Source organism: Lathamus discolor, chromosome 2, assembly GCF_037157495.1.
Source record: "Lathamus discolor isolate bLatDis1 chromosome 2, bLatDis1.hap1, whole genome shotgun sequence".
NCBI lineage: Eukaryota > Metazoa > Chordata > Aves > Psittaciformes > Psittacidae > Lathamus > Lathamus discolor.
Genome location: NC_088885.1, coordinates 37,795,021 through 37,817,807, shown reverse-complemented (window position 1 = coordinate 37,817,807; position 22,787 = coordinate 37,795,021). Strand labels below are relative to the sequence as shown.

Below are 22,787 nucleotides of genomic sequence, written 5' to 3'. Positions count from 1 at the left end.
CAGAGTTTGTCACACGTGGCATCTGCCTAACGAGGAGAGCAAGGAAACTAAATGCATGAGTCCAGAAGAATTATGAAGCTGAAAAATTTCAGGGAGCAACTATTTAGGTTTTTTGGATAATGCTGAGCTATTGCTGGCAAAACTACAGATACAGGTTATTCGAACAGCTTCTCACTTTGACTTACAAGTCATGAAAAACTGGCAACAGTGGGATAGGCACCGCTGATTGTTGCTCTGAAAAGATTAAAAACCACCTTCTCTTCCTGCGTATTTACTCATGCTAATGAAAATCATCAGAAACACTGTGTAAGTTATCTTTGACAACCCTTCCAAGATACTCAGCTATCTACATCCATATAAAAAGCCCAGTAATGTAATGCATTACGTTGCATAGGATGCACACTTGGTTCTTTATGCTATGCTCAGGGCACATTTGTTAGGAGCAGCTAAGCTGTCACTTCTCAGTATGTCTTCTTGAATTTGACTATAAAATTTATAAACTATTTAATGGCAAGATATGTTCATAGTTATGAAAGGACTAAATTGATGTAAAATTTCTTTGCTTAAAAAGGATTATTTTGGTTCATATTCTTTGTAATATCAGTTGTTCTTTTTCTAACCGTACAAGGTCTCTATGTACTTGGACCAGCTATTCCCTTTTTTTAAGAGGCTGCATGGAATCTTTGTCTGCCTCTGTAGCAAATGGAAAATACTTACTGGAAAAGTTACTGATATTGAAGGTGTGATCTCTCAGCTTCTCTTATGATATTGAATCATTTTGGTCTGATATGGCTGTAAATCAAGTCAATGTGAATAAAGATTAGCCTGGTAGTCAGAGTTGTGTAGAAGTGGGAGACTAATCACAAGAATCTTGCTGGGTAATAAGTGAAGGATCTACACCTCTGCCAAGGGATCTATCAAAAATACCCATTCAGAGCACAGAATTTCAAATCTGTTCCATGGTGGGGTAAATGTAGTGGGCATGAAGACTCAGAGTATGTGCTCAGAACCATCCTTTCCACTTCAGGTCCACTGCCTTTCTTGAAGTGCTCCATATGGCTACCTCTTCAATCCACTTACCTTCTTTTGTCTGCACTGATGGAGCTGTGCCAACTTCCAGCAATAGATAACAAGGCGTTATGTTCTGTACAACTGTTACCTCTGTTTTTCACTTTGCTGTGTCTGTGCACTAACTTGGATGATAGGTGTTTGATGCTAGTCACCTTTGATTTACTGTTGAGGGTGCCGTGCACACCTCTGTTGGTGCAGGCATAATAAACAGTGTGATTATAACAACTTGTTCCCATTGAACAAGAAAGCAGATGCATTACTTTATGGGTTGTCTTGTCTTTGACTGCTATCAAGGGAATTCAGAGGTGTTCAGCTGGCCACAGGAGGGCTTTCATATTGTTTCCTAGATTCAGTAAGGAATATAATGTGAACAAAGACCATGTAATTCAGATCAGACAAATTCTCTCTCTTCCTAGATTACACTCATAGCTTATAAAAAATGAAGGTTTTTTTATAGCTCTTAAACAAAGCCTTTCCATCTGGGTTAAGGCCAGCTGGGACCATTAGATCATGCTACAGAATATGAATCTGTTGTTCCCACCATTTTTGTAGCCGGAATTCCCTGCAGCCACCTTCTCCACTTTCCCAGTTCCAGACTTCATCTTTGTCTGTCTGGTCCTTTCTGCTTTTGTTTTCCTCCTTGTGCTCTCCCTTGGCTTAATGTCTCTTAACGGCAATAGCAGGGAGGTCATGGTAATTATGCCAGTAGGGTTTATTAGCCTGGACTCCAGTCACTGCCATGCTTTGACACTAATGCCATGACTCTGTTCTGAAGCACACCGTAGTGACCGGTAAGTAAGGACATAAGTTACAAGATTTTATCAGTGCACTTTTGTTTTTTCAAGATGCTTGTGCTGAATGTATGTTTGTGTGCCTTGGCACAGAATAGTCATTTTTGAAGAATTATACTAACTCTATAGACTTTAAAGTGAGCAAGAAACTAAAGCCTTTTACTCAGTCAATACTTTCCATATATGTGTATATATAGATATGTATGTATGTATGTCTACAAGTGGCACGCACAGATTCACTTGTATCCATCCATATATGTACTTATGTGTCTTGATATATATCTATGTATATATTAACAATATATACATAAAGATTGAAAAAGGCCAGTATTCCACAGTGACATTGCAAAGACATAAATAAATGCTTTTCATGGAGGGGAAATACAAGAAAAGCATGCTTGAATTCTACAACTTCCATGTTGGTACTACTGGATTTCCATTTTTATTTGTTTGTGTGTATCCACATGCATGTGCATGCATATGTGGATAAGTCTAACATTGGAAAAGTCCCAGTTTCCAACAGTCAACATTTCAGTAGTGTTTATATAGGTTATGACCACCGTAAGTCCTTAATTTCAATAGAAATCATGTATCCAAACATTCCTGAGAACACTGTGCCTGACTGTTGGAGGTACTGAAGTCCTTAAGACCAAAGCCAGCACATCTCACAAGCAGGCTGGCATGTGCTAAGCCAGTCTGAAACAGGCAAACAAACTCGGTGCACATTTAACAGCACTGGCACTAGACTGAGCCACTTTCACACTGAAATAACTCCCTGCAACCAGGACAAATAGAGGGCTTCCAGAGCACCTCTCACTCTCTGCAAGTTTCAGACCCAGTTTTGGGACTGTCTACTTTCCTTGGGCTAAACCCACTCAGTTTTATCTTTATTTTCTCAAGCTAGATAAAATCATGGAATCATAAGATACATACAAGGAGTTCACATCTCATTTTCTAGGTCTCCCCAGAAAAGTTACATAAGTTACATTCATCATGCTCTGGAAAACACATTGCAAAGAACAACTTTTAGTTGGCATGTTTTCAGTGAAAGCAGAAACAGCCTGCTTCTCAGATTTTGTCGCACACTGGTTCTGTACTCTCTTTGGTGGCCGTACCATCCCTGTCAATGAGTGAGCACGATGTATCTTCCCAGTTATTGTCTTTCATTTGCAGTGTACAGGGCTTGTAAGAGAAGCTGAGTGTCTGTGAGCCCTCCACTACAGGGATAGCCTGGTTCTGATCTGTGGACAGTATTCCACAATCCCATGCTCAGCAGTCCCATCGGTTTCTCCCCTCCTGGGGGAAAAAAACCCAAGAGATTTTTAGATTTCTAATTAATGTCTACCCTGTCTTCCCAACATATGGCCACAAACTCTCTTGCCTTCAGTAGCTTCCTCTGTGTCAGATGAAGGAGATGATAACAACACTTTTTCCTTTACAGAAGGCATACTTTCAGCCGAAGCTGTTCCTGGAGCAGCACAGGGTGTAGGAGTGCTCAGTAAGGGACTATGAATGCTCCTCAGGAAGCAGCACAGGCTTTGATAATAATCCATAACCAGAGCAGCCATATGATGTGTCAGCGTGGTGGGAAACACCAACAGATCAGGGAGAGGCTGTGAGCAGAACCAAGGGGAAGGGCCTGGGAAAGAGAATTTTGATGCCTTTCCTAGAGGCAGCTGATCCCTTCTTCAATGACAGCAGAGGTTTATTACTCCCAGGAGTCTGTTCTAATAGGCAACTATCCACTTTGCCTTTCTCAGAGCCAGGCCTGCCCACATCAGTCTTCAAAGAGTTCAGAATGCCAGACACAAAAGCAATTTCACAACACTTCAGTCCCCATCTCCTGAGGTTTGTGCCTCTTGAAAAGCCTCAACATTTTCCTAAGTAATAATGAAACAAGTCCCTCCCAGCCAGTTATATTTATGATTAATTGCAATGCCCAGTCTTATTCACTCATGAGACAAATAATACAGTCCTGTCCATCATTTCAGTATTTCACATTTCAGTGTGTTTATCTTGCACGCTACTTGAGCTCTGTCTTTTCCAGATGATGAGTAATTCAGGCAAAACCACCTGCAGATGCTCCTTCTCTCCTTCATGCTCTCCTCCCTTGGAAATCTGTGGTGGCATCTGTTTCAGGCAGACAGTCATCCAAAAGAATAGGAAGAACTGATTCTCTGACAGCAACTGAGACAATAACCACTCTCCTATCTTCTTAATATCATTTAATACAAATTTCAGCAAATGTTCAATTCTGGTACATTTGTAATCAACAGCACAGATGTCAGGTTTAATTAGCAGTCAGTGATGGGTTCTGTATTTGTGCTTTAGTCAATACCATCTACCAAGTATAATGTAAACTTACAGTGAAGAGTATCACAGTTCAAATGAACAGACTGTTCAGGCCTGTCTACATGCTCTGGACAAATACAGGGATAAAATGATAAGGAGAGAACAGTTTAGACAGAGTTCTATGCATTTATAGTAAGTATACAGAGAAATACAAGGGAATATATGCAAAACCTGACCTGGAAAAGTCCTGGTACAAGTGCATAAATATTTGCCCGTATGGTAATTAACTTCTTGGCTGAATCTAGATGACATTAAATGATCAGTCTCAGTGCACTCAGAAAAGCAGTGGACCACGGAAAGGGAAGAATATTTAAATATAATAATGAATTGTCTTTTAATTTTTTAGTCTTCAGGTGAACCCCCTTCATTTTCAATGCTCATTTGTATTTTAAATGCACAGTGAAAAAGCTATCTCTTTTTTACTAAAGCAGGGACTAAATTATTTCTCAAACTCTGGCATACAGAACAGTGTAATCTCTTCTTTCCCCAGCTGACAAAATAGCCAGAACAAACCAAAACCACTTATATTGTTTAGCAGTCCTTTGGTCAGCTTTCTCCAACAGGTTTCTGACATTGCCTTCTTTCCTTCCTTCACTGCCAGATGAACCTTTGACACTTTGGTTCATGTACAATCTCATTTCCATTTCTTCCTCTCTCTGTGCTATGCACAAGAACAAATGCACTCAGGGTCTTCAGGGGCAACCTGAAAAGAGCAGGACTGTGACTATCTTTACTTTCATGCATAATGGTTTCAGGGAACGGCAAAATCTTAAGAGTGATGGGTTTGGCTTTTGTTTACTTACACAATAATGGGAGATGCAGAACAAAGAAAAGGCCCAAGTACACCAAGAAGCTTCCTGAGACGTGAGCTCTAGAAATCATGAGACTCAGAATAATTGCAAGTAAACCATCAGAACCGTTTATGAGCAAGTAGTTTACACATATTAATATCATAGAATTAATACTTACGTGTCACATGAAAACACTTGGAAGCAGACTCTGTGCGTTTGAAGACATTATTAATGAGCTTGGGTTTAGTGACAGAAGGAAAAAAACTAACATTGCAACGTGCATCCATTAATGGCTGTGGGAGGGACACAGTTTAGCACAAGCTAATTCAGAGCTGGGCCCTTGGGAGCTAAGAAACTAGTTGCATTTGCTGGCACAGCTGCAGCTGTCTAAGAGATTACTAAGCTGTGATGGGATGTGTGTGGCAATCAGATGCAGCAGACCAGTCATTTGAGAAAAATTGTATCAATAATTGCCTCGATAGTTTGTTTTTCACTAGGTAGACAAAATCAAAATTGAAAACTTATTTCCAGTCAGGGCTGGTGGCATAATGTGGTGAAATGAATACCTGAGATAGAGCCTGGAAAGTTATACTTTAGAGAGGTCCCAAGGTTACAATGCATTTCTCTGTCAATTTCCAATACCTCTGAGTTATTTTTAAGCTGCTGCATAACTGCATTTGAAAAAAAAAATCATCTTGAGCTTTACCTTTAAAATGCTGTCTCCAGCTCTTATGAAGAACAGTGAATCAAACCAGTGCAGCATCTTCTGCTTGAATCAGCAGGTGTATCGACACCAAACAAAGATGAGGGCTGAATTCTGATCGAAACCAACCGCTCCTCAGTTTAGATTAAAGAAGGAAAGAGGTTGAAGTAGGAAGGTGGGAGTGGATGTAATAACAGAGATTAGGTAAAACTGCTTGATCAAGACTGTGGCAGTAGGCATGTTTAGGATAAAGCACAGTTTAGAAAGACACACTGGGATAAATATATGAGAGAAAACATGGAAAGAAAGAGAAAACAAATAATGAAATCAGACATATGGGTGAGAGGGTACAGTAGCAGGTTTTAAATGGTGAAGGAAAGGATAAGGTTTTTGAGAAGGTTATAATTTCCAATCAGTTTCTAAAATTGATGTGTATGAAATGGAAAGGTTGAAGTAAAAAAATAATTGGAGCAGAAAGATGAATGGGATTTTGGTAATATAGGCAGTAGCTGAAACCTTGAGAATAAGTGAAGTGTCCTGGGTGAGACAAGGTCATAAAGCATGGGTAAAAGGCAGATGGGAGGAAGGGGAGTCACAGAAAGGCAAAATTGACTGGAGAACTTCAGTGAAATTCTGTTTTTAAAATCTTACTAAGATCATGGCTTCTGAGAACAATGTTTGACAGTTCTGTATTGATTTATAAAGTGGGTTCTCTTTATTTATTTATTTCCCAAAGACTAAAATATGTACAGAACTTCTTAATGACATCTCAAGGCCATTAAGCAAGACTCTCTTGCATTTTATTTGTGCTGACTTAAAGGAAGAGAACAGAAGTAACTATAATCAGGAGGCACAGGGAAGCACAAGCACTCGCAAGCTCACTGAACAGAGATATGCCTGGACCAGGTGTTCGTATCTCCATCAATGTCCAGAAGAGCTGTACTGCTGTGGTGCATGGGGAGAGATAACTGAGAGCAACGGTGTGACTCTGTGGTGAGGATCTTGGATCTAAAATGCTCTGAGTGTATTTTATCAAGGTGGTTAAGCAGAGTGGAGGCTCTTAAATTTAGTCATTCAGAGCTTTAGAGAAGACAGTGGGTTTAGTAAGGCATTGCTCCAAAATTACACTTTAGAAAGCTTCTATTTTGCTGATATCCTTTTGCCATCCTTTGCTGTAGCACAAAGATAGTTTGTTTTGTTTAAATCTGACATGTTTCTTGTTATATCATGAGAGCTTTGTGACAGTTCAGACAATCCCATAGATCGTGCCCAGCACAGTTTAAATCAAGTTTTAAGTTCTCATACCTGAATGATAGTCATCCCTTCATATAACTCAAGCCATATATCACAGAAAAGGGAAAAGGATTTTTGAGCTGTGTACTTGACTTCCTCTTAATTATAGTCTGTGTTACCTTATAACAATGCTTAGTATGAATGGTTTTGAGGGGATTTTTATTTTATTGAGAATTTTGTTGTGTTGGTGTTCTTACTAAATCCTTACGGCTCAGAGTCAGGGGCTCATCTGAGACCCTCAGGTATTTGTTGTTTGTTTCAAATTCAGCTTTCAGAAACACAGGAAAATCTGGAAAATGTAAATACCTTTGAGGTTAAAAATAACCAAACAAACCCCTGCCAGTCCCAAAATGTGCTAAATAATTCCATTTGGGGATGGGAGGAGGTGAGGTGTCTGGTTTTCAATTGGACATTTAGGATTAGTAATACTGAAAATCTGAAATTAATGCAGGAGGGAATAAGGAAAACTACTCTTGTGTGTGTGTGCACTTGATGCATCATACATGGTGCTGCGGTTTTGGGTATACAAGAAAAGAATCTTAAAACTAGGATGTACTTAGCCACTCAGCAGTAAGCAAGTCTAAAGCTTTGTATGTTTGTATGAGCATGAACTGGCAGAAGCTAAAATGAATCATAACTACAGCTCTGCTTTAGAGCATTTGTGGTTAGATACTGAGACCTTGATTTGCTTGTCAGTGTTCTAGTTTTGGATTGTCTTCAGGTTTTGTCTTCCAATTAAATGAAATCCCTTCAGCCTAGTGCTAGTGGGTTCTTATTTGCTTGTTGTTAGTAAGCTGTTCACAAGGCAATATACCCTCTCTGGCCTGTCCTCTGCAGTTATAAAACTTCTTACTTTATAAAATAATAATTTGATCATACCCCCAAGTGTTGATTTTAGCATCTCTCCATGTGTTAGAAAGAGAGACTTCCAGCTGCTGCATGCTTGAATGTATTCTGCCCTAACTCAGAGACAACAAACTGAAGTATCCATGCCTAACTTGCCAAGACATGTATTATCACTGGGAAATAATGTAGGTAGCAGGATAGGCATTTCTACACTGGACTGGCAGACTAATGTCTAGAAGCCTTTTCCATCATATGCTTCCATTGAATGTTTTTCCAGCAGAAGTACGGGTTGCTTCTAAGAAGCAATAGGTTATTGTACAGTATTTCTGAACTTGCACTTTCCCTCTGGGAGATGCTGAACAGAAGAGTATGAAGCTTTTTTAAATAACCTCTGCCCTAGACTCCTTAGAGTCCTTGGGGTCAGTCCAGACCTTTTCTTCGTCAAGACAGAGTATCACTCAGCTAGTTGTTCTGATCTTCAGGGAAATACAAACACTGTGCCTTAGATATTCCAAGGAAGTTTGGCACAAACAGTGTTGACAGAGAAAGCTAGGGTTTGATGTAGGCAGCTGCCTGAGGCAGCAACCTACAGGAGCTGCCGCTCACCCCAGTAAGCAATATGTATTTCCTTACAGGTCACCGGCCAACAAGTGGGTAAGTAGAGCTCACTGCTCCCAGAAGCGGACTTCGGTTTTGGTAGCTATGCACAAGGCCACTTGCTGCTGTTCCCACTAAGGGAAGGACCAGGGTGGGAGGGACAGTGGCTGCTTTGAAGGGGAGCCTGTGATCTGCGGGTAGTGGCAATCACAACTCTGTCACTGCTCCCTGGTGCTGCTTTCATCTTCCATTGCTCTTGGCCATGAGCCTGCACTTCACCTTTTCATGTCGTCTCCCTTGGCAGGAGCAGAGGCTCCTCTTTCTGCTAAAAGGGAGACGGTGTCAGGGAAAGAAGACAGTGAGGATCTGCTCATCTTCTGAGCAGATCATGCTGAAGGGAGAGGCACAGGCTCACAGATGCTGTGAGCCATCTCACATAGCTCCCAAAAGCTCCACAGGCCCCATCCTTCATCCCTCCTTCCCCTGTCCCAAAGCCCACTGACTTCTCAGTCATCCTTTTCTCCCAGTCCTTTCTCAGCTGACAGAGACCAGCTTCCTAAAACTCTCATTTTGAGTTCAAGATGCCCTACTAGTTTTAGTTTCTCCTCTGTGACCTTAGGCAATGCTTACAGATCCCCCTTTTTTTTTGATCTCAGCCTAATCCTATTCTGGTAGCTCCTGCAAGGTAAATATTATTTTATTTAATATAGAAATAGGGCAGTAAAACCTGCTTTGGCTCCCATATTAATTGAAGCCTTGAGCTGGGACGCATCCAGTTGCCTACCAAGGGATTTAGTGTGCAGTCAGGTATGGCAATGTATTTCACACATAACTGTTCCACACTGACTTCCCTATGTAAACAAGTACTTAGGTCTTACTTAGGCAAATATTTCTTTATTTTATGAGCACATACAGGCACTAGTTGACTTTCATATTAATAGCACAGCATGTGTATGTCAATATTGAAATCATCTGAGATCTTCAGATGAGGGTAAAAGATATTTATGCCAAAGATAGCATTATGTTTTGGTATCTACTCTCAGCATGGCTACAACTAAAACAACAGTCATACTCAAACACTGCTAGATTTCTGGTAAAGATTGGAAATCGTTGTTGTCCTGGCCATAAAACTTTGCTTTTCACTTTGAAAGATCCAGGACTAAATAGCTTCTGTAGTTTTCATGTGAAATATTGAATACCACATAATGAGCAGCTAGCTCAGCAATAATCTGCAGGGCTTTGTACTCTGACATTCACTCTCTTTTTTAATTTATTTAGTTTTGTGTGATCATCCATATGCAAAGTAACTTGTGCACTGGTAAACAAGGACTCTGCTAGAAACGATAAAAGACATTCTGAAATGCACAGACCGGTACTACCAAGCACAAAGGCTAGATAAGACCCTGTTAGATAAATGTCATTATTACAGATATTTGCACCTCTTGGTTCACTGAATTCACTTGCTATATAGAAAATATTTAACTCTTCATCCATTCTAGATTTGTCATTGGCTGTCTGAGCACAGCTGCCATAATTTACATTTGTGTACACAGAAATAATACCACAAGAAATACTGTAGTAGAAATTGTAAGCTAGAAAAGAATTAGCCTGAATTTTTGTTTTACTTATTCATCATACTATTCAAAAGTGTCTGTGAAACTACTCAGCACAGAAAACCGAAAATTTTAACTATAAGCCTAACCTCTTTGAATATGTCTATCTACTAATGATTGGTACAGAGAGCCTCATTAATAGCTGATCATGTTGTAAGTATATTAGTATGCATTACTTGAATGGTCCACTATTTGAAAATGTGTTTGTGTAACTTAAAATGTATGTGTTTGTACAACTTAAAATGCATGTGTTTGTACAATTTAAAATGTAATTTACACTGTTTGTACAGTGTAAAAATGTACAATGTGTACATGCCTAAGTGCAGACTGCACAAATAGAAAATGCTGTAGATAGGAAACATTTCCTTTCCACCTTGTGTAATAGGTCCAGCCATCTAGTTCCAACTGCACCTCGAGTGCTAAGCCTCAAATACTCCTTCTGAACAGAAATCACCAAAGGATTGAAGTTGGAAGTGACCTCTGGGGGTCATCTGGTCCAATCTCTCTGTTCAAGTGGGGCTACATACAGACAGTGGCCCAGGACTGTGTCCAGATGGCTTTCAAGTACCTCCAAGGATGGAGACTCCACAACCTCCGTGGGCAACCTGTCCAGTGCTCAGGCACCATCACAGTAAATTAGTATTTTCTGATGTTCAGAGGGAGCCTCCTCTGTTTCAGTTTGTGCACATTGCCTCTGGTTCTGTCACTAGCCACCACTGACAAAAGCCTGGCTCCATCTTATTTACTCCTTCCCCTCAGGCATTTATATATACTGATAAGATCCCCCTGAGCCTTCTCCAAGCTGAACAGCCCCAACTTTCTCAGCCTTTCCTCGTAAGAGAGATGTTCCAGTCCCTTCATCATCTTCATGACCCTTTGTTGGACTCCCTTCAGTATGTCTTTGTTTCTCTTGTACTGGGGAGCCCGAAACTGGACACAGCACTCCAGGTGTGGCCTCACCAGCACTGAGTAGAAGGGAAGGATCACCTTCTTTGACCTGCTGACAATACTTTGTGTAATACAGGCCAGGATACCACTCACCTTCTTTTCTACAAGGGCACATTTCTGGCTCATGTGTGCCCAGAGTTAAGGCTGAACTCTCACTAGAGCCTGACTTAGATCATATTATTGTGTTAATGTTACTTACTGACACCTCTCCTGTGGTGTTTACTTAGGTTACAGTAAATTGGTCCCTCTTTTTCTCTAAAGGTTTCTAGCCAATGGGTACTGGCAAACAGGGCATGAAAACGTGGCTAGAGTATAACTGATATTTGCTTAAGTTTGAAGAGGATTTGAATTGAGCTCTTAGACATGAACTGTCACATGTGTCACAGGGAGTGTTCATCCAGGAATCAATGGCATTACCAATATGTCAGCCCTAGATACTTCAGTGCTCACTGAAGCAAGGCAGAAAAGCGTTTCAAGAGAAGCTCTTTGGAGGAATAGATCAGTTTCATGACATGAGTGGGTGCATTTATGAGAGTGCTACCACATAATTATATATATATAAATTTAGCTTATTCAGGAAGGAGACAAACTCTGTTTACCCAGCATAGTCTATATCTGGGCTGAAATAAAGAAGGCTAATGCAGGGAGTGTGTGGTATATATAGCTTGTGTTTGCAAAATCTGCATAGTTTATTTAGGATCAGGTATTCACACCTCACCTTGGTAGGTCAAAACGTTTATGAGAGTATGATGAAAAGCTACGGGTTTTCTTTTCATTCTCTGCCGTGTTTTTAGATGGGATATTGTAACACTAAGATCTAGATATTAACTTATATGTAATTTTAAAAAGATTTGTGAAGAAACAATTTCAGAATAGCTTTGATCTTTTCTTCATGTTTAATTGGCTTTTGTCAACTGGGAGATGTCATATGATGACACCTCTTAGTCATGGAATCCACATAGGTGAACTATATTTCCCAGGATAAATAAAACCTAAAAGCTATGAGGCCACCAGCCTAATAAAGTTGGGTTTCATAACTTTGAGGCAGTTTACTCAAGCTAGGTAGCAAATCAACACAGGAAGACCAAAACAGACTGTAGTCCAGTGAGATGTGATAGTTCCCAGTGCACAGCCACAGGAGAGAGGAGGGTGCTATGGAGAGTGGCTCCAAGTAATACTCTTTTTTCTTTGATGGAAAAAGACAACAACAAAAAGTTAATGTTTCATATGCCTGTAGCTTGTAGTATGATTTAGGAAACATCTCAATGCAGTATTTAATTTCTTTTCCAGCTCAAATCATTATGTGCTATTCACTGATGTTGCAAGGTCCATGGTATCCGTTTTCTGTAGAAGTAATACAACTATGTTCAGGAAAACGCATATTCCTACTTGTAACAAATTGTTCTTGCTTTCCTTATGGACAGAAATAGATTTTATGTAAGTTTCTAGCTATGAGCTCATCTTATGTATGCTAATTTGAAACCATGGACATCCAGAGAAAGGGAAATGGGGTCTCAAAAAAAAGATGTTCTATAACGTGTGATTATTTACCACATGGCCAACCTTTCTTTAGGAAGGAGTTGCCTCACAGTCACTAACAGCCCCTTAAACTCCAATCAGCTTTAGTATAAATCCAGTAGACTCTTCAGACCATGCTTGGTAGGTGATAACTGTTTAGACATGGCCTGAGTTTACAATATAGAAATCTTTGTTTTATGACAAGCAGGAGTAAGATCAGATGATCTGTACTTGCTCATTTGGTCTCCTCTGTGAACTGAATGGCCTTTTTGTACCTACTTTTCTTCTAAGACCACGTTTTACAAGCAATTACTCCAGATTCTCGGGGTAAAAAGACAAAGTTGCAGCGTCTATGCTGTATTTATCCATTCTCAGAAAGTGTATTTGAACAACTCAGTAATAAAACCAAAGTGAAATATATTGTAATTTATTGGAGCATCTCTAAAAAGGAACCAGAAAATGAGTTTTAACATTTCTGGGGCACAAGAATTTAATAAAATTCATAAAATGAACAGCCTGTAGCTTGTGGTATACCTACTCTGGTCAAATACTGAAGTGACAAAGTAAACTGGTTTCTAAGAATAAATTTACAGCCCATTGCATTTTTATGGCAAATTTTATTTAAAAATAGATGTTATAAATAAAACCTGAAGCTTTAAGTCACTTTTGTGAGATTGAACTTGTAGGTTTACAAACTTCAGTCTCATGGGCAAACTGAAGCACTGGTGGTGGTTGGGAGCAGGTCGTGGGGAATCTGTGAGGCAGTAGGGCAGGGACTTTGCTTTGCACAGCTGTGTAAAGACTTGCCATAATAGCTGTCTGTAGCAGCAATCCCTGCTCTGGAGGAAGCAGGAGGAGCGCCTGTTCTCCCTCCTCTAGGAAGCATAATGCTCAGCAGAGCTCAGGAAGAGAGGCGTGAGCAATGTGGCCTTGTATTCTGTCTCTGCTGGCCTGGAAAACAGTGCACCAAGGGATGCTCTTACGATGGGCAAAACACATCAGTGACAAAGCCTTCAAGGAGACTTCCGTGCCCTGGCTAGTTTCCACAGTGCCGCTTCTGTCCTGCCCTGTACTGTGACACAGTGGGAGGCCACCACACTGCCACAGCCCACCTCAAGAGCCGGGGCTGACCTCAGCCACCAATCCCAGTATTTCAACCTCAAAGTTTGCTTTCCTTGTGCAGTTTGCAATAGCGTTTTTTAAGCAGTTTTGCATAAAACCAGTAGATGGATGCGTTTTCTGTTGTGCTTTGGTTGTATTTTTCAGTATCACTTAAACACATCACCACCGTCAGGGACGAGGCCGGGTGCCACGCACAGCAGCAGGGCCGCGGGGGACCCTGTGACTAGACACGTCTCAGCCGTGTCATTATAGCCACCACGTCCGTCTTCCCCCTCGTCCCTCCCGCTGGGCTGCGGCTGAAGGCGAGCGAGCCGCCGCTGCGGGGGGAGGCCATTTTGCAGCCGCCGAGGGGGAAAGAGAAAGGCAGAGAGAGCGGGCGGCGGGCGCGGCCAAGCGGGACCCGGCCCCCCGCGGCAGGTAGGAGCCGTACCACCTGGCGGAGGCACGCGCTGCCCGCCGGGGCCATACGCTTGCCCCCCCCCCGCCGGGCGACAGCCGGTGCCGTGGGAGGAGGCACTCCAGCGACGGCAGGTGAGCCCGCCCGGCCAGCCCCAGCCATGGCCGGGGAGCCGCAGCCCCGCGCCCCGCGGCGGGCCGGGAGGGCAGGGCTAGGTGTGGCTTGGCCGGCAGGGGGCGCTGGCGCGCCGCGCGGGGCAGGGGATGCCGCAAAGGGTTAAGGAGCGGGCGGTGGAGCCTGGCTGCTGCTGCCGGGAGAGAGGGGAGAAGGGAGCGGCGCAGGGGATCGGAAACACAGCTGGGCAGGCGGCCGCGCAGCGCCCCCGCGTCTGCTTCCGCACCCGCCGCTCGCCCGCGGGGACAGCGCGCAGCGGCGGGACGACAATGCAGCAGGCGGAGAAAGCAGGAGGGGCAGCGCACGGCAACATGGAGGGAGGCGCGGAGCGGGCCAGCCCCTGATGCGGCTCTTTCTCCTCCTCCTCCGGGCAGCGGCTCCGGCGGCTATTCCCTCCCTGGCGGCGGCTGGCGGCGGCGGGTGGAAATGAGCAGATCGGCTGCGCTTCTCCTCTGCCTGCTGGGCTGCAACGTGTGGAAGGCGGTGACCAAAACCTTAGGGGTGCCTGAGGCGGCTCAAGGTCGGTGCGGGAAGGGCGGCGGGACTGGCCCGCTTTGTGCGGCGGCCCCCGGGGCGGTGTGGGGCTGCATTGTGCGGGCGGCGGCAAACTTGGTGGTGGTGGTGGGGGCTGGCCGGGGGGCCTGGCCGGGGATTTGGCGGTGGGGGAACGAACGGCGATGCGAGATCCAGCGCCCGCCGGCTGCGGGGCGCAGCACGCTGCAGAGCTCCCCGGGCCCGGGGTGGTGGAGGCAGCCCCGGGCGGAGGCGGGTGGCAGCCCCACGGCTGGGGAGCTTTTGTTAACGGAAGGGGCAGGGGCTGCCGCTGGCCTCATTGTGCTGCCCCCTCCCTCCCTTAACGCCGCCGGAGCTGTTGCATTGCGTCCCTCTACCCCGGCTCCTTCCCTCCCACTGCGGGGCCCGACGCGGCGGTGAGAGGCGGGCTGAGGGGTACTGGCGGCCGCAGGCCCCGTCCCCGGCCGTGCGGGAACACCGGGCTGCGGGTTCGCCCCCCGGGCTGGTGGCGCGGCTCAGCCCGCCGCCCCGGGACGTTTCCGGGCCTTGGCAGGGCCTTTTGTTCGGCGAGGTGGGCTGCCCGCCGGCCGGGCGGGGGCCTGTCACAGCGCCGGGCGCCCGCTGCGCCCCTCAGTAGCCGGAGAGGGACGCTTCCCGGCTGGGTAGGGCTGGCCTCCCCCTCCGCCCTCACCCCGGCGGGACCAGAAGCCGCGGCGGGGCAGTGCCCTACCCCCTCCCCACGGGGAGTCCGCGGCCCCTGAGGCTGCTCCTGGTCCTCCAGGGCCGGGGTCCTGCCCCGGTCCTCACAGGTGCCACGGTGTGGCGTCCCCTCGGCGGCTCGGTGCACCTGCCCTACAGCCCGTATGGAAACTCGGCGTGGGGAGATGCTCCCCGTGCCCTCGGCCTTGCGTTTAGGGGCAGGAGGACGCACCTCCTTCAGCTTCCTACCGCCTGGCTCTGACAGGCATCCTGTAGCAGCATCATGCCTGCCGGGACCACAGCTATGCTAGGAAGCAGAAAACTTGACTACCTAAGGTTACGAAACATGCTACAAGGAAATGCATCTGCCTCAGGGTCAGTGTTAGCCTGGTGGCATGCGTTGTCAAGAGGTGAAATGTGTCATCTAGGATGAGAGATCGTATGCTGGCTTAGCCTTCATGGTGATGGGTTGGCAGCGTTCTTCTTGCTGTGGCAGGGTAGAAATACACCATGCAAAGGGTATGTTATGTCCAGTTTCCTCTAAGCTTTCCTGTCTCACATGTGAAGAATCAGTAAATGATGCTTGCCACAAGAAAGAAAACATTAGAAGTAACCTTTTGAACTTTAATGGTTTTGTTTGCAGAATAGTAAAGTAAGGTTTGTGGTGTAGTAAGATCTAGGTAGGCCTATAAATTCTTGTATAGAGTATTCAAAAAGTATTGGTATCTTGTTGCAAAACCTACCATGCTAGGCAGTCTGACATCAAATGTGTCAGATCCTGCCTTTTCCGAAGGACAAAACCGTAGCAGATCCGGAATGAGAAGTACCAAACTGCATCGAAGACCAGTAGACTTGAGACTATACTGTGTGTATTGATAAAGGTGTCAGAAAAATAGAACTGTATCCCTCCCTTGAAGTTAGCACTTCAGATACCAGTGTAATAGTTAAATCTATTTTCTGTGTCATATGGAAAATCTTTTTCGTGTATGTGATCAAAGTGGTCAGGTATTGGGCAAATGAGTGCCTTTCAACTGCCCTGTTGATCTCATCTTGTATCGTCAAGTTCAGTTCATGGTATGTGGAAGAATTTGTCTCTACATCCACATCAAGCCTGATAGCTGATTATTTAAGTAATAGCAGCTATATCTATGAATAGCGAACACTTATGTCTAAATAGAATGGTCTAATTTTATCTTTGGTGTAGGAACATAGGAGCTTTCATAGATAGCATCACTTTCCAAAGTCTAATTGTGAGCCAAATCAGTAAGTGAATATGTAGAGCTAATCTCAAAGTGTATTCTGCTCACTAGCTACCAGCTACTTACCATGAGTTTTTCTTTTGAAAGTTTATGCCATACCAGCTTGTAGCCTTGAATAAATTCCTTGTCACCAGGTGTGAACGTCATTTGGAGAGAAGAGTTTTAGTACCAGTCACATTTCTTGTTAGGATACTGAGCGCAGTAAGAGCTAAATAGCTGTGAAACCTAAACCAACTGTTTTTTCCCCTCTTACCCTTTTAGCACCCTGGTGATAGTTGTAGGTACAGGTGAATGGCCATTGCCAAAGTTCAGGGATGTTTGCAGATGACTTGCTTTCCCCTTGTGGCTGGGAAGACACTAGTGAAAAACGAAGGGATTGGAATAAAGCTGGAAAATGAGAAAACCAGAGGATGCCATCGTGGAGTAATTGGTTCAGCTGCAATATTTATTGCTGGACAAGTTGGAAGAGACTGAGTTGGAAAGCCCTCCTCAAAATGGGACAGATATATTGAGTTAAGATGTTCCATGCCTGTGTTAGTAGACCGAGTAAATAGGTCTTGCATTGGGAGATATTTGAAGGTGGGATTTGTAGTCGGTGTTCTGATTAAGGAAGGGATAAGGAGCAGTGCTTTGCATCGAGCGTTTCTCTCTTTCGCTCCTCTCAGCCGTATGTTCAGACAGTCCCAGCCTTAAGCTCTGCTCTGCCAGGCTGATTACGTAATTCCTGAATATGAAAAGCACTGGTAATTAAGCTCTGCAGTTAGCACCCTATTTAGAAAATTGGATGACTTTGGCACTCTGTTACCTTATTTGACTCATTATGCAGATCTTTTGTGGCCTCTGAAGGTCACAGAGGTACCTTCTAAGTTTCAGTAAGTTACTGTCTTTAATATGGTAAAATCCAGACTGGTGAGTTGTTAATTTTTGTCGCTGTTGATGCCTGGAGCCCCAGCAGTGAGGTAGTTAAAAGTCCATGAAGGTACACTTTAGGATTGGTACAGCTTTACCTCCTTAACTTCTCCAATACTTAAGCCCTGACAAGTGTTTCAAGTGAGGACTAAATTATGGGTTTGAGAGGTTTTTTTTTTTTTTTTGTGGGGTTTGTTTGTTTGGTTTTTAATTGTTCTACCAAGTATTCCAGAGCTTAAATTGTTTCAATACTGAAATGAATGTGTAGAAATTTGAATTAAAACAAAAAGCCAAACCAACCCTTAAATGCATTCCTAGACTGGTGACTTGTCTGATGGGTACAAACGAAAGACACAAGCGAGTTTTCTTCATATGAACGGATCTCTTTTCAACTTAGGGAGCTTTGGCAAATAGTAATGTAAGAGTTACGTGAAGAAGTTAACACTAACCCGGGGGGAAAGTAAGCAAAATTGGTGTAATGTTAGAAGGGGTTAAATTTGTCACCTGTAAACTTTGCTTCACAGTAGATGAGGACACCTCATTTGTAGATGCTATGGAGGCTCTTTTAGGAAAAAAACTAGGATATTGTGGTGTACTTCAGAAGTCCAGTATGACTTTGGTATTGTTTTTAAGTCATGTCTTGGTTGATCTTCCCATTTCGGTAGTTGTTCAAAGAAGTTAGGAATAATGAAATACAATTTGAGCAATAGATAGCAGCCACTTCAAGGACTATACTACTAGTAGGTGAATATGCTCAGGATATCAGCTTTGTAATCCCAGAGTGAGATTGGGCAGATACTTTTTTTCCTAGTACAATGTTGGATAAAAGTTCGGCTGTTGCTTCTTAGTCAGAATCTGCAACATTTTCTCCTTCTGTGCACGTGGAGGACAGGAGGGTTGATGCTTGAGTGCTGCTGTTTGAATTGCCTGCCTGCCTTGCAAACAGCCATTGCATTACTTGATGTAAAAGCTAATTTCACAACCATTTCAGCTGGATGTTTTGTGAAGGCTTCTTTTCTGAACAGCATAGTAACAGCTGTGAAGAGACCCACAAGTTCCCGTGTTGGGTTTTCTTTTTTTCCTAAGCCAGTTATCCTGAATCGCAGTTTTAGCCATGATGACACAGTTTAGATGATGCAGAAATAGTCTTTCTGTCTTTCATCTTGTGCTGCCATACTGTCTCATCTCGGTCAGCTGCAAATTACTAATGACCTTCAAATGCAAACTTTTATTTCATTGAGACCACAAATGGACTCATAAGAGTAGAAGCTAAAGTGATTTAAAACAGCACAAAAGATGATGTTTTCTTTTAGTGTAGGAGCAAATTGCTTACTTAGTACTACATACTGTTGCAAAATCTTCATGAGGATGGGGTGTTCGTTGGTTTTGCTTGTTGTAAGATGCAGGTAAGCAGGAATTTTTTTTCTGATTTCTTTTTCATATTTACCTTGAACGACTAATGCCTGCAAATGCCTAGTAACTGATTTCTCTGTCAGATGCCTAAGTCAACCTGGATGAGCCGAGGGTTTTTAACTGCAGTCTTTTTCTACTAAACATTTGTGTTTGCTCTTTTGGTTTGTAATACTTCCCAGTAAATGATTCAGCTTACCTTAAATAATGCGTGTATACACTTGGTAAATGACAGCAGATTCCCATGCTGGCTTTCCCTGTGGTCATTTGTCTGCTTGTGTCTTAAGATGGTGTTAATTGCCATGTGTCACCTAACAGAAAGGTTAAAACAACCCTTCTCCCTCTCCCTTCCCTTTTGTCCTTTTTTTTTTTTTTTTTAAAACCTCACACTGACACCTCTTACTGCATGAGTCTGGAACCTGGTTCATTAAAGTTTTAGGGATGGCTCCTTTCTGGGCCAACTTCTGGCCAAGTGAATGGTTTCAGATAGCAGTCCCCTCTCCACAGGAGAGGTTTCTGGTATGAATGAAATGCAGTTTTACCGTATGCTTGTTAATTTAACAGAATCACCTGGGTATATGTAGTTGTGTGCTGGGGAGGAAGAAGGATTGTGCATTTAGGTTTGTTGGAAAACTTAATAAATCTCCAGTGATTTTGGTGCATGGAGGAGCTGAGGTGTCATTCTTCCTCCTGCCTGTTCAAACTTCACGAGTTCATTCTGTCTCTTGTCTTCCATGCCATAGTCTTGGTGCGTGAGAAAAACTGAGGGGAAAATGCATGGCAAGGAAATTCAGTGCATAGGTCATGCCAATGTAGGTATGCACAGAACCTGGCATCTTGGTGGTTCATCTTTAATGCCATTTCTTAACAACCCTTCTTGAAGTTTGGCTGTTGTATAGCAGTCTGGTTGGAAATGATCCTTCTTTTCCACATATCTCAAATTAGTATGTTTGATCAATACGATTGTGTTGTGTATCTTGAGCTGATAATTAGGAAGATAGTTAACTTTTCCTGTCAGCCAAAGGTAAACTAAATAATCTCTCCAGAATACTTGCATCAAATCAAAGTGTGCTCTTTCAGTATTTGTTACCTTACACACCAATTACCTTATGCATGCTGCTTTTTTTGTAGCATTAATTTCTCTTGCCTTCAGTACATATAATTTCTGGTTTTAGATATGAAGAAAGGCAACTCCTGAGGAACTGCACTGTTGGTATTCTGCTGCTCCCACAGGTCTCAGTGGTTTTATTATTTACTTGTCAGGAAGCACAGATAAGGGAGGCAAGAAGCCTGTGTAAAGAGTTGTATTTACTAGAACAACTGAGTTTAATAATACTAAATATAATAATAATAACATACACTAAAATATTTTGGTTTGGGAGATACTAAAGAGAGCTGAGTGCTGCTTTTTTCTTCCTTCATAAATTACAGAAACATTTTCCTGTGAGCTGGTTTGCAATTATGTTTTCAGTTAATATAGTAATATAGTATCTGGTTTGTTGCGCATGGGTAATAAGTACTACAGACATGCTTTTTCCAAACACCATCTTTAGTTTTATGGGAAACTGGAAAGATACCTGTATAGTTGTTAATACAGAATTGTAAAAATATGAACATACTGTAATTTCTTGTTGCTTTTAGTAAGCACAATGAATCTTTCACTTTAAAATATTTTGACAATCATATTTGATATAATGGCGAGTCTGTGGTCTTGAAAGCAGTATTTAAATATATTTCACCTTTACTTCATGTAAAATGCTGGTATTCTGGTTCAGATACACCCATCTCACTTCTTTGCTAGCTTGAAGAGCAGTGGATCTTGAGGCAATCTGAAGGAAAAATTAATTAACACACAGTATGGTCTGTAAATTTATCTCCCTCACTAGCTACTTGGGAGATAGGGTGTATTTAAACAGAACTGCTTTCAATATAAAGTATGTTTTGAGTAGAAGCAGTCTCTGCAGGCAGGGCACAGAAGTCCCTGGAAATCCAACACTAAAGCTATCTTTTAATTGTTCCTGCTCTTAGCTTTTGCAGTTCTGTGAGCTGTCACTGCATGTGCCATGCTGCGGAGGCATGCTAGGAAGTGAAATCCTGTCTTTATGGATTATCTGTACACCTCATGCACCAGGAGGTGAAGCCTCCCTGTCACTGCGAGTAGGACTCTACGATGAGACCTCTGCTATGCTACTGTAATGGTAATTTTTCAGGTGGGGAGGCAAAAGCACATGGCAGGAGAGGGGATATCACATAAACCTTGCTGGACTAGTGATGACTCTTGTACGGGCCACCCTCAGCCTCTCTGCCCTGTGGGAACCAAGCTTCAAGGAGACACAGCTGCAACTGCTGTTAGCAGGGAGGAAATAGGAAATTGAGCATGGGGGGAAAGCTTAGGGGAAGGAAGTAGCAGCATCCTTTTGGCTTGGGGACAACAAAGGAGCTGAATCCAGTAAGGTGCAAAGTACTTTCAGTTTTCTAAAGTTCTGGCTGCAAGAGTGCTGAGAACCTACTACTGTGTGGTAGGTATAATACAGTAGCAATGCTTAACAGTAAAGGTGAGCTTACCTTGACAATCACTAAGTATTGAGACAAGAGGTAGAGTAAGAGTCCTGCTTTGTTAAAGAAAACAAAAATGCCTTTCTTCTTCATGCAGTAATTAACAGAGGTGATAGCAGTGTTGGGAGCTCCTTCTTGTTTTATCCCAGCTTTGTGACTGTGATTGTCATTACTGGAAAAAAGGTCTCTTTCATCCTTTATAAGCAAGGGCATATAGTAATGCAGCAACAAGTATTTATCAAACGATGCTGTGAGACTTGATAATAAAAAAAGGACAAATTAAGGTAAACACTGTATTTGAACTGCTGCTGGAAGGAAATTAATGTATCAGCAGTTTTGTCCAGCCCTCCTGCACTCTAGCAGACAGTCTACAGTTGTGCAAAATGAAAGGTTAAGATCCAAACATCCCGTCTCTCAGTCTGTACTTGGTATCTGAATGTAAAACTTGTCATGCAAGGGGTATGTACCTGTCAGCCAGGGTGAGAGGCGTCCTGCCTAACTTGGGTGTCTGCAGTCTGCAAGTGTCTGTGACCTCTTAGCTAGTCATCCACAGCCCTGTTACAGACATGAAAATCTGATCTTTTCAGTTAATGGAGCCAAGTGTCATTCCTGTCACCTGGAATAAGCACGTTTGGTCAGGTAGACTGTGCTGTGTGGACATTCATTGACTAACATGGCAGCCTAGACAAAGCTGTTTGTACTCCCATTTAGTCAGATGAATTCTCCTTCAGATGCTTCTAACTGGAAGTTTCATCAGCTTGGTGTTGCCCTCTGGCTCAGCCTCAGAGCTGCTGAATATGTACCATGTAATAAACTGTGTGAAGGAACACACACATGCACTCTTGGGTTACCTGGCTGGGTTATCTTGCATTTCTCAGGGCTCAAACAAGTTTGAGTTATTGTCTATTTACATTTCTAAACCATTTGTCTTTGTACATTATGCTTATGAACCTAAGTGTTTTGCTCCCAAGAGTAGATAAACAAAAAGAAGGGTTTAGAAACAAGTCAGGAGACTTGCAGAACTGTTTGGGCTTGTCTGCATGTTTTTTTTGCCTGCATGTTTTTTTTTTGCCATGTTTTTAATTAGCCTTGTATTCCCAAGAGCTGATTTATTCTGGATTAAGCTGCACTGTTACTCTCACCTTTGTTTTCTCTTACTGGTGTTTGTGTAAGCAATGTGGTAAACCAAATCAAGGAAGTTACTGAACTGAAAAGTCTATGCACC

The 22,787-nt window shown here is 43.0% G+C and overlaps 1 protein-coding gene across 3 annotated transcripts in view; it reads left to right on the top strand.

Moving 5' to 3' along the window:
- The first annotated feature begins 14,334 nt into the window (after window positions 1–14,334).
- FAM171A1 (family with sequence similarity 171 member A1) overlaps window positions 14,335–22,787 on the top strand; it is a 96,744-nt gene continuing 88,291 nt past the window's right edge. For 2 of the 3 annotated variants that reach the window (XM_065666473.1, XM_065666472.1), the window contains exon 1: window positions 14,335–14,736. In XM_065666473.1, the coding sequence (XP_065522545.1) occupies window positions 14,643–14,736 (94 nt within the window). In that variant the 5' untranslated portion in view covers window positions 14,335–14,642. The remainder of the gene's footprint in view (window positions 14,737–22,787) is intronic. The other variant, XM_065666470.1, reaches the window with a different exon arrangement.